Source organism: Drosophila sechellia, chromosome 3L, assembly GCF_004382195.2.
Source record: "Drosophila sechellia strain sech25 chromosome 3L, ASM438219v1, whole genome shotgun sequence".
NCBI classification, from domain to species: domain Eukaryota; kingdom Metazoa; phylum Arthropoda; class Insecta; order Diptera; family Drosophilidae; genus Drosophila; species Drosophila sechellia.
This window is the reverse complement of record NC_045951.1, coordinates 3,124,528-3,139,090: the sequence shown is the minus strand read 5'-3', so window position 1 is coordinate 3,139,090 and position 14,563 is coordinate 3,124,528. Positions and strand designations below refer to the sequence as shown.

General features: G+C 50.3%; 3 protein-coding genes across 8 annotated transcripts; 1 reads left to right on the top strand and 2 right to left on the bottom strand.

Annotated features, from left to right (window-relative positions):
* Positions 1 to 569: 569 nt before the first annotated feature.
* LOC6610567 (G-box-binding factor) lies at positions 570 to 9,612 on the bottom strand. 6 transcript variants are annotated; one of them, XM_032718362.1, is made up of 7 exons: positions 9,549 to 9,612; positions 8,122 to 8,648; positions 7,427 to 8,054; positions 7,085 to 7,341; positions 6,911 to 7,019; positions 1,133 to 2,316; positions 570 to 1,074 (listed from the first exon to the last, which is right to left on the bottom strand). In XM_032718362.1, the coding sequence occupies exons 2-7, from the start codon at positions 8,290 to 8,292 to the stop codon at positions 688 to 690; spliced, it is 2,736 nt and encodes a 911-aa protein (XP_032574253.1). In that variant the 5' UTR covers positions 8,293 to 8,648; positions 9,549 to 9,612; the 3' UTR covers positions 570 to 687. The 6 variants fall into 6 exon arrangements, with proteins under 6 accessions (XP_032574253.1, XP_032574256.1, XP_032574255.1 ...); XM_032718365.1 differs by having other exon boundaries at positions 7,097 to 7,341; XM_032718364.1 differs by having other exon boundaries at positions 9,489 to 9,549.
* Positions 9,613 to 9,876: 264 nt separating this feature from the next.
* LOC6610566 (ubiquitin carboxyl-terminal hydrolase 5) lies at positions 9,877 to 12,839 on the top strand. The gene is made up of 3 exons (XM_002035103.2): positions 9,877 to 9,986; positions 10,101 to 10,700; positions 10,762 to 12,839. The coding sequence occupies exons 2-3, from the start codon at positions 10,190 to 10,192 to the stop codon at positions 12,729 to 12,731; spliced, it is 2,481 nt and encodes an 826-aa protein (XP_002035139.1). The 5' UTR covers positions 9,877 to 9,986; positions 10,101 to 10,189; the 3' UTR covers positions 12,732 to 12,839.
* A 106-nt stretch (positions 12,840 to 12,945) lies between these two features.
* Positions 12,946 to 14,413, bottom strand: LOC6610565 (alpha-1,3/1,6-mannosyltransferase ALG2). The gene has a single exon (XM_002035102.2). It carries the CDS (start codon positions 14,250 to 14,252, stop codon positions 12,978 to 12,980), a length of 1,275 nt encoding a protein of 424 aa, XP_002035138.1. The 5' UTR covers positions 14,253 to 14,413; the 3' UTR covers positions 12,946 to 12,977.
* Between the last annotated feature and the right edge of the window lie 150 nt (positions 14,414 to 14,563).

Genomic DNA, 14,563 nt, shown 5'->3' with positions numbered 1-14,563 from the left:
TCTAGACAATTCGTGCGCCTGCGCAGCGGTGCCCGGCGAAAGTACAGGTGCAAGGACGTACTTAAGTTTAGGCCGGAGCGGATTGGGCTAGTGGTAGTGATAGTTGTACTTGGTGAAATCCTAATCGTAATTCGAGCTTCAGAAGTTTGATACACCGCCTGGCTGCACCGTCGTCTACGTTTTATTTTTGTTAGATTTTCGTTCGGTTTTTTTGTACAAGAACATACACATATATATATATATATATATATATATATAGTACATAGGTACACACACATAAACATAGTATTACATTTAGCGATTTAAAAAAAGTTTTCACCCCGCATTCCGGCGGAGTGGTCCAAAAGATTTTCGTTACTTTACAATGGCTGCGTGCATCTGGGCACGACTCAAAAAACAATTCTCCGGCGCCACATGGCGCCCTCTCCAGCAGTGCATGTGCCCGGGCTCCGGTCCGGATGCACAGTGGGACTGGGACAACAAATGAAAATTTGGGTGCAGTTCGTGAGTGCGCTTTCTTCGCGCTTCCTGCTGACAAAAAAAACAAATTCGACAGAAGGCCATCGTGGACCATATTGCAGAATGAAGGACGAGCAATGCGTGGCTTCTAGTCTGGTGGAGGTCATCCTCTCGGCGGCCATCCTGTCACAAATACAAATATGCGGGCTTGGCCACGGCAGCTCCAGATTATATCGATTCCGTCTTGGTATAATGACGAGCTGCACCCGCTCCACTGCTGCTACTGCCGGCAGAGGAGACGTACGGCGACGCCTTGCCACTGCTGCTGCTCCCTGATCCCGGCGTGCTGTTGTTCAGCTGATTATCGCCCGCTGCAGCTCCACTGGACGCAGCGGCCGCCTCGTTGTTTAGCCGCTCGTGATACTCCTGGAAACAGGGCACAATGCACAAATTCGTCTGGCACTCCGGACAATGGTATTTCGTTTTGCGGCGCAAAATGCGGCCATGCCCGTCGATGGTGTTCCAACAGAAGTTGCAGCCCAGGGCCGGACCTGGTCGAATGACCGGACAATGACTAGAACGGGGATTCTCGAGAGTGATGATCTCCCGTTGGGTCTGCAACAAAGGTATGTAAGTGTGAGTGATCCTTCGGTAGGGTACACATTCAACTCACCTGAGGTGAAGACACCGATCGCTGCAGTTCCTCGTTCTTAACACGCAGCGTGGGCAAATGCTCAAACGAACTGCTCATGGTGGCCTGGCCGGGATGCAGATGGGTGCCAGTGATGGAGCCCGAGGCTGACTTGGAAGTTCGCAGCCTCGAACCGCCTCCGTTGGCAGCCTCTGCTGGATTCTTCCCTGCCCGCTCCACGACTTGCGATCTGCTGATGGAGGGAGAGTGCGGAGACCTTCGCTCGTGTGCCACATCCGATCCAATGGAGAACGTGGGCGACAACTGATGCCTACTGGAGCTGTTCTGGAGCCCCGCATTGGGCGAGGTAACCACAGACACGGCCGCCGACACTGTCGACGAGGAGCCGGGACTGGCATTAGTGGGCGTTGCTGCCGTTTCACTAGAAACCACTGGACAGGTCAGCACGCGCGTGGGCACCAGGTATTGCGAGGAGCCGGCCGGCGGCGGGGACCCCGAGGCGTAGATGGACTCGGGCAGAGAGATGTGGTGCGGGTGGTGAAGCGGCGCCGGAGTGACATAGCTGGCATTTGAACCCGACAACGGATGCGAGTATTGGCGGTGCAGCGGGGCAAACGGATTGGTGCCAGTTGCCATCGCGGAACTGGATCCAGAACCGGATCCGGCCATATGCAGCGCGGACTGGCGAGGCAGCAGCGGATCCGAGTGCTGCTTGATGAGATAGGGAGTGCTGGACGGCACGCTGAGCAGGTGCGGCGTGGAGGGAGCCAAACTGGGAGCCGGTTCAGAGGCATGGCGCTCGATCCGCGGTGGAACGGTTAGCAGGTGATGATGGTGATGCACAGCTGGCTGATGGTGCAGATGATGCGAGCCCGTCGTAGAGTAATCTCTAGCCGTGGCACTCGTGGCGCCCGCAGCATTGAATGGATCAAAGTCGAGCGTCGTGGCAGCCGTATCCGGGGATATCTGATTCGTGGACGAGATGCTGTCACTGTCCCGCTTCACCCTCGGCTGACGGGTTAGCACCCGGTTGCGCTTGGTGCCCATCACCGCTGGCGAACTGGGCGTGCCATCTGGATCACACTCGACGGATCCGACGCCTCCGATGCTGAAGGAGCGCTCGAAGCTTCCGCTGCCACCGCTGCTGCTGCTGGCGGCCCCCAGCGGAGGATGTGGCGGATGAGGAGCATGCGCCGGACTGGGTTCTGTAAGAAAATAGTGTCAATGGATTAGGTTTTGAGCCGTCCTAAAAAGCATGGATACGGTTGCCCAAGATTCATTATGAAATATGAATGTTTCAAATATGTTAGGGGTCTCATTTCCATATCATTTCGATTAAAACTATCCGCAAACGTGTCCTTCTGAATGGGAAAAGTGAAATGAAGCCAGGGGAGAGTATGTTGTAGTTTTGAAAGTTTATTCGTTTCTTGCACATCGACTACAGTCTAGAATGTTCGTTCCATCGCGATATTCGATTCGTTTGGGGCGCGCATTACTTGGTATGGTACATGCAACTTATAATACAATCGGTTCTTTATGCACTTACGCTGATTTAAATAATTTATATATATATTTAACACACACATAACTAGCGTAGTTATTGGTACTTTGCAATTGTAGGAAACAGAGTTAGTAATATTTGCTTATTGTTTCGGCTATTTTCGCATTGTTTCATCAGTGTTCTCTTTTGATCTGTTCTGTTTGGTTGTTTCGTATGTTTCCGTGGTTCTGTGGTCTGGGATCGGATCGGATCGGGTTGGCTTGGGATCGTAGGGATCCTTCGTGGTATATGATGCGTGTGGGCGAGTGTACAGTAATAAAAGTCCATTATCAAAGTTTACGTTACTCTATGACTTCTAACAAATCACGCTTAAGTTCTTAGTATGCCTTGACACAATATAAAAAGTTCTCTATTAGTACAATATTCATATGAATCGTTTAAAAAACACACTATACGTAATCGTTATTCAAAACCGGAATCGTTCGTATCTCCGCCTTCCGTGTTCGTTTCTGTTTTGGTTTCCTATGTGCCTTTAGCTGCAGTCTCCGTTTAGGATTTTGGGTGGTTACGAGTTATCTTTAAGTTTCGTTTGTTTGCGTATCTGTATCTTGTAGTCCGTCACCGATCTCGTCGCGTCGCTATATGTACACTGCCTATGTACAAATAAGTGCCGAAGTAAACGAGTCCCCCTGGAAAGTACCCCTCCCCATTCTCAGATATGTTGTCGGATTTGGAAATATATAACCTACAGTCGATCACCGTAAGACCTGGTGCCAGCGCACCCATAAAAACAGGAATTGACACCTTGAGTAACTCAGAAAGAAATGAAAAAATGTGTGTATACATTCACAAATATAAATATATATACATATATATTGGTTGGTACATATTTATCATACATATCCGGTTCGCTTACATGCTCCTCCTCCTCCGCCGATCTAGTAGCTTAGTCTATTGTACGCGGTCCAGCGATCCTCGTATCTCCCTGCTCTTGACATTGTGCGGCATGGAGTCGGGAGTCGCTAACGATTACGCTTATGCTTCGAATAGAGTGGACTTGCGTCACTGTACACAGAAAATGGTCTCACATTGATAGGAAGCTAAATATAATACTCACGGGGAGTTCCTACATACTGGTATTTGCTATTGTAACACAAGTGCAGAAATTAAATCCCTTTCGAAACGAGGAAGAAAACTTATTTCTGATGCGCCAGAGCCTAGCAAACCGCAGGATGTGGGAAATTTTCGTCAGAAATTGCCAATAAATCTCATTTTGTCCTTAATGTTTATCATTACGATTACAGATAGAATTTTTGGTTTAGTCCATTGCTTGCTTGCATTACAGAAAGTGGAATTATGGAACGGATTCCGCAAGGTTTGGTCGGCTGCTGGCACACAGCACCACTTTTTAGCTGCAGTTGCTTACAAATCATTTGATGTTCGCGATTAACACTAATAAAATTTTATAACTTATGTACAATTACATTATTCTTTTACACGTAATATAGCTATATATATATATATATATGTATATCGAAGATCTGCACTACCGATTTCTTAGTTAACAATCGTAAAAATGTTGGGTTCAAAACGTTTAGCTTAAGGAATTAGGTTTTATAAAAGTATTATTACAAGTGCGGCCGGCTTGCCTGCTCTCTTAACTCGCTTCGCTCCTCGCCCCTCACTTCCTTGCGATCCACCTGCTTCGCTTAGCTCAGCTCAGCTCAGCGCAGGAATCCGATTCCACTTCTGTGCCATCCTGGGTCGGCATATATCGCTCCACTGTGCCGTACAAGCGTCCGCTATATACACTAGATTGCTGCCGTTTCTCTAATACCTGTATCGATCAATTTGGGGGCTCTGTGTCCGGACCTACGACTTGTCCAAGTACTGCAGGCCCGTGCTGGTCACCGTAGCCACCGGCGGTGCAGCCACCGTCACAAAGTTGTTGATGAGGAAACTGTGCGCCATGCCCATTGGAACGGAGACGGGCATGGCTGATATGCTCAGGGATTCCGCTGGCTCGCTGGCGGCCATCACGGCAGCTGCCTGCAGCAGAGTGGCCGTTCCCGCCTGGCTCGAAATCGTATTCTATATTGAGTTGAAGTTAATACTCTGTAGATTCATGGCGGTGGTCGGATTAACGTTAATGGTGCCGGTTCCTGCGCCCGTTCCCGCACCTGCTCCGCCGCCGGTGGCTTCGATGTACCGCTGCCGCGTCATCGAGTGGACATTGCCGGGCGAATCCATGTATCGCGGATCGAACAGGCTCATCACCCCGATCGCTGGGTGCGAGTTTCCTCCGGCCGGCAGACTTCCAGCTCCGCTTCCCAGGCCAGCGTGGTGCGATGTGCACATGAGCGAAGGCGTCGGAGTCTCCGCCTGTGGTGGTATCTGCATGCCGAGCGTTTCGTTGGTGTTGTCGTCGCCCTGATTCGTTGAGGGCGTCGGCGAGGGCGACAGATTCGGCTCCTGTTTGACCACACGCGCTTTTATGCTGGGCCGTGACACCGGATAGCCACGCTTTTTGTATTCCAGCCACAGGGTCCTGTTGTTTACTCCGTAAAGTCGTGCTGCCTTGCAGAATCCGATACCACCCGTGCGTACCGCCTCCAGGGCTCGGATAAAGTTCTCGTCTCCCTGCGGATTCACCGATCTCTTGCGCTTCACCACCTGGTTGGCCGCTCCAGGGGCTCCACCGTTTCCAGCACTGGCATTGCCAGCTGCACCGCCAGCCGCACTTGCTCCACCCACTCCCGCGTGCACCGGGGATTGGGTGGGCGTGGGACCCTGACTGTAGACCGATTGCACCATGTTTGACTCATTGGGCGAGGTGGGCGAAAGGTTCTGGGCCGCCGTCGCATAGCTTCCGACTAGGTTGTTCACGGTAATGATCTGCGACGAGTAGGCCTGTCCGGAAGCGGATGTCTGCTCCTGCTGTTGCTGCTGCTGGTAGTGCAGTTGCTGCAGGTGTTGTTGCTGTTGGGTGGCCTGCTGCTGGGCTTCGTGCTGCTGCCGCTGATCGTTATTGACGCCGCCGGCGCTATTCGCACCACTGCTCTGGCTACCGGCTCCACCACCGCTGCCACCGCCGTTGCCCAGCAAGTTGGACTGGCAGGCAGGCAGGGAGAAGCGCGGATAGTTGGAATCGACAACTGTCCATTGCAGACCTGGGAAGGGGAGAGAGAGAGAGACAGCGAATGAAAGATTGGTTCTGTTACTGGTACTGGTTACTGGGGCATTTCGATCGAAATTGAAGTTGAGATCGCTCTCTCCTAGCTCTAATGGGTCGGGATTTGGTCTGTTTGGGTCTGGTCAGGTCAGTTCCGGCTTTGATCTTAGGTCAGTTGTGTTCTTACTGAGACAGTACTTTATAGGTTCTGAGGCAGTTCTTAGATAGGTACAATAGAGGTAGGTAGTAGAGGAAAGATTGCTAAGGCTAAATCATTATCATCGGAAACCGCTGTTTTAGAAATTCCCACAAAACAACAAAAAAAAAAAAAAAAAAAAAAAAAAAAAAAAACGCAAGTAAACGCAAATAGAGAATGAACAATTGAAAAAAAAATCATAGGTTTAGTTTTTGGAAGTTTTGGTTTTTGTTCTGGACTCTGTGCTAGCTCTCTCCCATTCCCAAGTTCAGGCAGGATTTGGTTTTGGAATACAATACACAATAATAGTTAAACATAGAAAATTTCGGCATTTCTCAATTATTTCGTTGCACTTAGTCGGTAAATCGGTAATGAATAATCGGTATGCTAGATCTCATATTTAGCTTTAGCATTCATTTCTCCAAGCGCTGTGTACTGAAATTTTTTCGAAATGGCACCGTTCGTGTGTGAGATATATGCAGATGAAGTATGATTGTGGGCATTATTTCGATGGGTGAATCGAGAGTACACAGTGGTTTAGATTTCACATTGATTTGCTTAAGAGAACATAGGTGACAGTGCTTATCAGTTCAGTGAACCCCTAGTCAGTTCGCAAATGATACCAACATTGTAAAGCTATGTTCTTTCAGTCCTGTAGAGTACGTGCTCGTTTCAAAAAAGTCAAGTGATTACTTATTTATACACAGTTTCCCTCTTGACTCCTAATTTATCAATAGTTTGTCAGCATTCTTTTGACTACGAATTGCAGTTAACTTGTCAGTGTTTTGTGTTTTTTAAAGTAATCAAGGCAAATAAAACTAAGAAACGATAAAAAAAAAGAATCCAACCTGGCAAATGAGATCCCTACCCGATGAACAATGAGCTTTGATGGAACAGTGTGCTGGCTTTTGATTTCCAATTGCGACTTACCCGAGTGCGAGGACTGGGAGTTCGGCGCATCGTGCTCGGATGGTGTGGTGCCGCCGGAGATGTCCAAGGGCATCGTTTGGTTCACGCCGCCAATGTCCACTTCGGGCTTCTGCAAGAAAAAGAAAACAATTAGTGCCTTTGCTCATGCGGACGAGGGTACAAGGTTAACGTGACCAATTTCATTACAATTTGCATATGTAAGTGTCCGTGTCCATCGTCCAGATCCGAGTCCTGCGGCTGCTGCTCCAGCTCAGCGCTGGCCGACTCCTTGAGCAGCTTGGCCGCGTGCAATGAGTGGCCGGCCAAACCACCGCCCGCACCAAATGTCATCTGGTTCATCTGGGCGAGACTGAGACCGGCATTGCCGGCACCACTGCCCGCGTCCAGTGAGCTGTTGTGCTGCTCCTCCGCGTTGTTGCGATCGCCTGAACCTGCGTTATTAAGAAAAACAGTTATTTTTTGAGCCCTTACAATTTTGGATCTATCACGACGATGCTTTACCCAACTCCAACTCACCGTTATTCGAGGATTTGCGCAAGCGCTTGCGCCTGGTGGCCGGCGAAGTTCCAGCGCTCAAAGGTGACGGCGTACGTCGCATCTGGTGGTGATGCGTCTGCGCCGCCTGCGCCTGTCCACTCTGCTGCTGCTGATGGTGGTGGTGATGGTGCTGCTGCTGTTGTTGCTGCTGCTGCGCCTGTTGTTGTTGCTGCTGTAACTGCTGCTGCTGCTGGTGGTGATGGTGCTGCTGCTGTGCTTGTTGCTGGGCCTGCTGTTGCTGCTGCTGCTGGAACTGCTGGGCCTCGCTGCTACTCCACAGGGAGTCGCCCACGCTGCTTCCACTGGCGGCTCCCAGGCTGCCACCCGAGTTGCCCGCTCCAGTGCCCACTCCCGCGCCCCCCACCATCTCGGTGCCGTCGGTGGAGGATTTGCTGTCCGACTTGGTAAGATTGGCCGGATCCGTTGGCATCTCCGCTAGGCCTTTGATCTTGAGCATCTCGGCGGTCTTGAGGATGTGCGGTAGCTGCTCCTGCGACACATTCACCTCGCCGTAGTACATAAAGTCCACCATGGTCTTTAGGTCATCGTACTGCACGTCCTTCAGGATGACAATGGGATGTTGGCACGGATTTGTGGTAAACAAAGCCTGTCGAACACATTTGATATATAGTTTAATTCGTAACGGATATACGCTGCGTAGGTCTCCAACTTACCTGAAAGTACGAACTGCAGGCGGATAGCACTATTTTGTGGGCCTGCAATTGGCGACCCTCGGCTGCCAGGGTGACATCCACCAGGGTGCCATTGTGCAGCAGCGAGGAGCACACGGAAATGAAGTTCGGCTGGTGGTTGTTCCACCGCAGGCAGAACTGCTGCACGGACATGATGTCAAGGGGTCCGGATCCGCGTCCGGGATGCGGATTTGGAGCTCCCTAAACCTCAATCTCCGGAGCAACCGCCTCCTCCTGCTCCCGCTCCTCCGCCTCCTGCTCGTTCCCTTCTTCGTAGCCAATTAATTCACACTGATAACACGTTTTATCGCCTCCCGCTCGCCACTCTATTGATTTTTATTAATTTTACTTGCTTTCCGGTGTTTTGTTCGCTTTTCTTTTTCGCTCTGACTTTTAATCAATTTAAATTTATGAACAATCGCAGTCTGTACATGTGTGTGTGCGTGTGGGGGGTCGGGATCTCGGTTTTTGGGGGGCGACGACTTCTATGCCGCACGCATCGCGAGTCACTGCAAAAAGGGGTAATAAAAATGGGGTTTAAATAAATCAAACATTATCGATGGTTACACAAATTGCTCAACAGCAAATTCCACTCTCTCGCTCTCTTCCTCTCTGCTTTTCACAGCTGCGCGCTCTTCTCGCTTACAATAAAAAAGCAAACAGAAACAACAACAACGGCGGGACTGCGTGTGTATGTAATTATACAGTCGCGAAAATGAAACACACACACACTGGCACACAACAGCCATACTTGTTGTTGTTGCTGCTCGCTGGCCAAAGTTTTATTTTTGATAAAACCGAGAACGTAACGAAATCGTATAGCTTTTTATATAGCCGCCGCGCTGTAGACCTTGAATTTTCTTTAATTCTTATGACGTAATTATATACGCGCCCCGCGCTCCACCATCTCTTTCGCACTTAATCGCCTTCCCCATTCCCGTCTCCATCACTCTCTCACCCACACAGACGACCGCCGACGACGTACTAATCGCTGCTTCTTCGTTTATTCATCGTATCGATATTTTCAGTTTTCAGTGTTTCAGTCGCATTTATTTATGTGCATGTCGCGCGTTATTTTCGTATAGCTTTTAGGGGCACAAATATGATGCTCGAACTAGCCGAGCGCCACATGTTTTTCACTTGCTTTTCCCCCCACAAAATTCCTTTTCCTCTTTCTTTTTTTTTTGTGGTAGGTTTTTGCTGTTGTATTTCTTCTTTTTCTTTTGCTTTCCAAAAACAAAATGGCGCGCAACAAATTTATGCGAGGGGCAAAACAACGCCGAAAACAGTTAGAACGAGCTGAATTTCAATGCCTTTGACTGGCGCTTTGTTTGCTCCATTTTATTTACCACTTTTTACACTATTTTAATGCGGATTTCTTGACGAAAAACGCATATGAAAATTCTTACGTTTTACTTCTTTATGCGAAAGATTTTTGTGACTATATGGCAACTCTGCGCACAACGAGTTGGCAGGTCGTTTAATAGTGTGACCACTCCTAGGTCAAGACTAGTTAACCAATTGTTAAGTATTGTCCTAAATTTAAAAAAAATTGTTAAATGCATTTAAATGGTTACCATTCTAATTGTTGTTTCAAAATGTTGACTTCAGTAATACATCTGATGAAACACAATCGGCGTTGCCACACTTTCCCCGCATTGTTCGTTCTTAACGGAACCAGTTCGGTTCCCTTGGTGACTCGTGAATTTGTTGTTGGCTTTGGCTAGAGCTGACAGTATTGAATAAACAACGATAGCCTGCAGCATTCAAATTGAACTAATTGTGCTTATTAGGCGGCCAAATACGGAAATACCACACAATAGCCGTCATAAGGAACGTAAATAAGGGTAGGAATTGTTAAAAGCTGATTTCAACCAACAAAACACCATTTCAACCCATCGATATTCGCACTTCCATGCTCGCTGGTATCGATGCATTTTCCACTGTTCATCTCTAAGCAGCAGCTGCAAAAAAAATCAACTATACTATTTTACATTCGGTCCGTAAAGTTTATGAGAAAAGAGCTGCTCACAGTATTCCAAATACCGTCATGGAGGAACTACGCAAGCATTTATCCAAGGTGAACGTGCCCTGCGTATCCGGGGCGGGCAGTCCTCCCATCTACAAAGACGAGTGCGTCTACTCCTACGACAATCCCGAGACGCCCACCGGTTTGTACGTGTGCCTGCACAGCTTTTTGGGCTTCGGCGAGGCGTACGTGCGGGAGTATGCCAACAAGACCGGCAACCGGATCTTCCTCCACATCCAGCGGGTGAAGACGATCAAGGAGGGCGCCGATATGGATGCCGATGCGGAGTCGGAGGCTGGACCGGAACGGAAAATCACCCGCCTGGCCATCGGCGTCGAGGGCGGCTACAACGAGTCGGACATGGCCAAGAAGTACGAGATCAAGGACACGTACAGCATCGTGGTGGCCCCCGATCTGGACAAGAAGCTGCCCTATCCGGATCCGGAGCTGCCCATGCGTGTCACCCAATCGGTGGAGGCGATCCTTGCTGCCGACTCGGCAATTGCCAAGTTGGAGAAGGCCACGCTAATGGGTGAGTTGCAGGATTGTTGTCACACGCTGACGAAAGTAGCCTAAAATCAATAATGTTTCAGGCACCTGGGATGGTGAAGTGCGTCAGGCGTCGAAGTACGCAGAGAACCTGCAGCAGCTGGATAATGGCAAGAGGATTCCTCCATCCGGCTGGCAGTGCGAGAAGTGCGATTTGACCAACAACCTCTGGCTTAATCTGACCGATGGTTCGATCATGTGCGGACGCAAGTTCTTCGACGGCAGTGGCGGCAACGATCACGCCGTGGAGCACTACAGAGTGACAGGTTTCCCGCTGGCGGTGAAACTGGGCACCATCACCGCTGATGGCAAGTCGGATGTGTTCTCCTACCCGGAGGATGAAATGGTACTCGACCCACACCTAGAGCGCCATCTCTCCCACTTTGGCATCAACATGGCGGCGATGAAGAAGAGCGAGAAGTCGATGGTGGAGCTAGAGCTGGACATTAACCATCGCATCGGCGAGTGGTCGGCGCTTACGGAGAGCGAAAGTGAGCTGCAGCCTGTTGCTGGTCCTGGATACACTGGCATGCGCAATCTGGGCAACTCCTGCTACATCAACAGCGTGATGCAAGTGCTCTTCATCATCCCAGACTTCCAGCAGCGATTCGTGGGCACAGGAGCGGAACGCTATTTCAGCGAGTTTCCTAGCGACCCGGCCAACGACTTCAACATTCAAATGGCCAAGCTGGGAACTGGTCTGCAGTCCGGAAAGTACAGCAGTATTGCCGAGAACACTCTGGACACCGATCACATCACCGGAATATCGCCGGCCATGTTTAAGAACATTGTGGGCAAGAATCACCCAGATTTCAGCACCAAACAGCAGCAGGATGCCAACGATTTCTATCTGCATTTGCTCACCCTGCTAGACAGGAATTCGCGGAACCAAACCAATCCCGCAGATGCTCTAAAGTTCCTGCTGGAGGATCGCGTTGAGTGTCTGGCCAGCCGCAAGGTGAAGTACAGGACCCGCGAGGAATACAGTTTCCGTCTGCCTGTTCCGTTGGACAAGGCCACCAATCTGGATGAGGTGCGGGAGTTCCAGGAGCGTAAGAAGGCGGCCCGCGAGACTGGACAACGGCTCCCGGATCGCGACATCGTGAGGCACAAGGTGCCTCTACAGGCCTGCCTGGAAAGGTTCTTCGCCCCGGAGCTGATCGAGCAATTCTACTCCACTGCCATCGATGGCAAGACGAATGCCAGGAAAATCACGCGATTGGCCACCATGCCCGACTGCCTGATGATTCACGTGGGAAAGTTCACGCTGGGCGACGACTGGGTGCCCAAAAAACTGGACGTTTCCGTAGACATGCCCGATGAACTGGATCTAAGCAACTGGCGTTCTGCTGGTGGCTTGCAGCCCGGTGAGGAGGCTCTTCCCGAGCCCGCCGCTGAGGAGGTAAAGTTTGCATTTGACGAGGCGGTCATGTCCGAGTTGCTGACCATGGGCTTTCCGCCGGAAGCCTGCAAGCGTGCTTGCTATCACACGAAAAACAGCGGGCTGGAGGCAGCCTCCAACTGGTTGATGGAGCACATCGCCGACGAGGATATCTCGGAGCCCTTTGTGGTGCCGAACAACAGCATTGGAGACTGCGCCGCCAACCAGTTTGTGGCCAATCCCGAGAGCCTGGCCATGCTCATGAGCATGGGCTTCGACGAACGACAGGCGGTGGCTGCTTTGAAGGCGACCGATGGCAACGTGGAGCGCGCCACCGACTGGATCTTCTCGCACGCCGATTCAATTAGTGTCGAGGAAGCTGCCCCCGCTTCAAATTCATCAGCTGCAGCGGCGTCCTCGGCGCCCAATAAGACCGACTACCGCGATGGCCGCGGCAAGTACCGCCTGGTGGGATTCATCTCACACATGGGCACCTCCGCCCAGGTGGGACACTACGTTTGTCACATTCGCAAGAAGGGCGAATGGGTGATCTTCAACGACAGCAAGGTGGCCAAGTCGCAGAACCCGCCCAAGGACCTCGGCTATCTGTATCTCTATATGCGCGAACAGTAGCCAGCTCGATCTCAGTCCAATCCGAATCACCCCAGTCCCACAAGCTAATATTATACGCCCTGAAGAATGGAATTTAATAATAAAGTACATACACAGTGCTACAATCGGTTTTTGGGGGCTTCTGATATATAGAATCTTCACAATTGATGAATCATTTGCTTGAATCTTGATGACTAATACTTCGCATAAGCAGCTAAAAATAAGTCCATGAAAGTTTGCAATAGATCTGCTTTCTTAACTGGAATTTTATTTATTTTTCTTAGCACTCGACTCCCTGGAGACAGGAACAAGATCTCTAATAATGCCGTTCAGCCGATCTGCGAATGCTTGGAAAGAGAACTTTTGCTGCACCCGCTTGTGACCCTGGTCTCCCATCTTCACACGCAGCTGTTCGTCCCGGAAAAGCTGGAGCATTGCTCCTCCAAAGCTTTTCTCGGTTTTTTCGCACAGAAAGCCAGTGGAAGTGTTCACCACCGTTTCAGTGGGTCCGCCGCTGTTCAATGCCACGACTGGCTTGGAGCAGTACATGCCCTCCAGCGGCACAATGCCGAAGTGCTCGTTTTCTGGCGTATACAGCAGACAGTGAGCGGCGAAGAGCAGGCGACATTTCTCCTCGTCGGTAGGCGATCTCAGCAGAGCAACGTGATCCTGAAGCTTCAGCTCCTCCGTAAGCTGCTCCAGCTCCGCGAAGTGCTCTACATTTTCCATGCATCGGGTGTCGTAACCCCCGGCGATGATTAGGCGACAGCGCTTGAAGTCCGTGGCGGGCAGAATGTCGCCCAGAAGGCGCAGGGAATGTAAGGCGAGGGCGTGGTTCTTCTTGCGCTCGTACCGATTGATGTCCAGATAGATAAAGGCGTTGAGTGGTACTCGCGGGTGCACAGGCTCGTCCAGTAAAGCAGACCGCTGTTCCAGCTTTTTCTGCATCTGGTCAAAGTACTGGGTGTGCAGTGAAGGATACAGCACATCCGGCACCGTGCTCAGTCGGCGGAAGGTGTCCTGGAAGACACGTAGCGTAAATTTGGAGTTGACCAGCACCTTGTCTGCTAGACCGATCGTGTGCTCCTCCAGCCAGTTGATGGGCAGGCGGTACAGTCGCTTCAGCAGCCCTTCACGGCTGCTGAGAAGCTGATCCGGGAAGTGGCAGTAGAATAGAACTTTCGGACGATGAGGGGCGAAGCGGAGAACTGGAATGCACACAGATATTAGGTCGCACACCACCACGTCCACTTGCTCCCGCTGGGGCATGAAGAAGCTGGCGTAGATCGCCGCGTAGAGCATGCGCAGATAGGCACAGATGGCATAGAACCTTCCAAAGAGCCCGCGTGGCAACCAGTCGCCCACTACGTGGAGCGGAAAAGTGCCATCCGCCGTCTCCTTGAAGCAGTGCGTGCTGTCGTGGTGATTCGTTAGGAAGCTGACCTGGTGACCCCGCTCCTTGAGTGCCAGAGCGGCATCCACCACCAGTCGCTCAGCTCCTCCGATGCCCAAATCCGGGTGGAGGAACAGAACTCGAACCATGGTTTCAACCGGAAATCTGCAGTTAAGGAATTTACAAACAATATGCTCGAAATAGGACTATATCCTTCTTATGCCACGGGGTCAGAATATTTGCATTCTTTACGGGGCTTTGTTTTTATTATTTAAAACTTTTAAATATTTTCTCAGCTGATTCGCAAAAGTGTGACCGTGGTAGGATAGATGTTCTAAGGCGGTTCTAAAGAATATACCAAATATATAGTTTATTATTATTTATTAAATATAAAAGGATGCTTTCGCTTTTGTATTGCCATTTTAGTCTGCAGTTATCAACATTTTCTGCATATTATTAA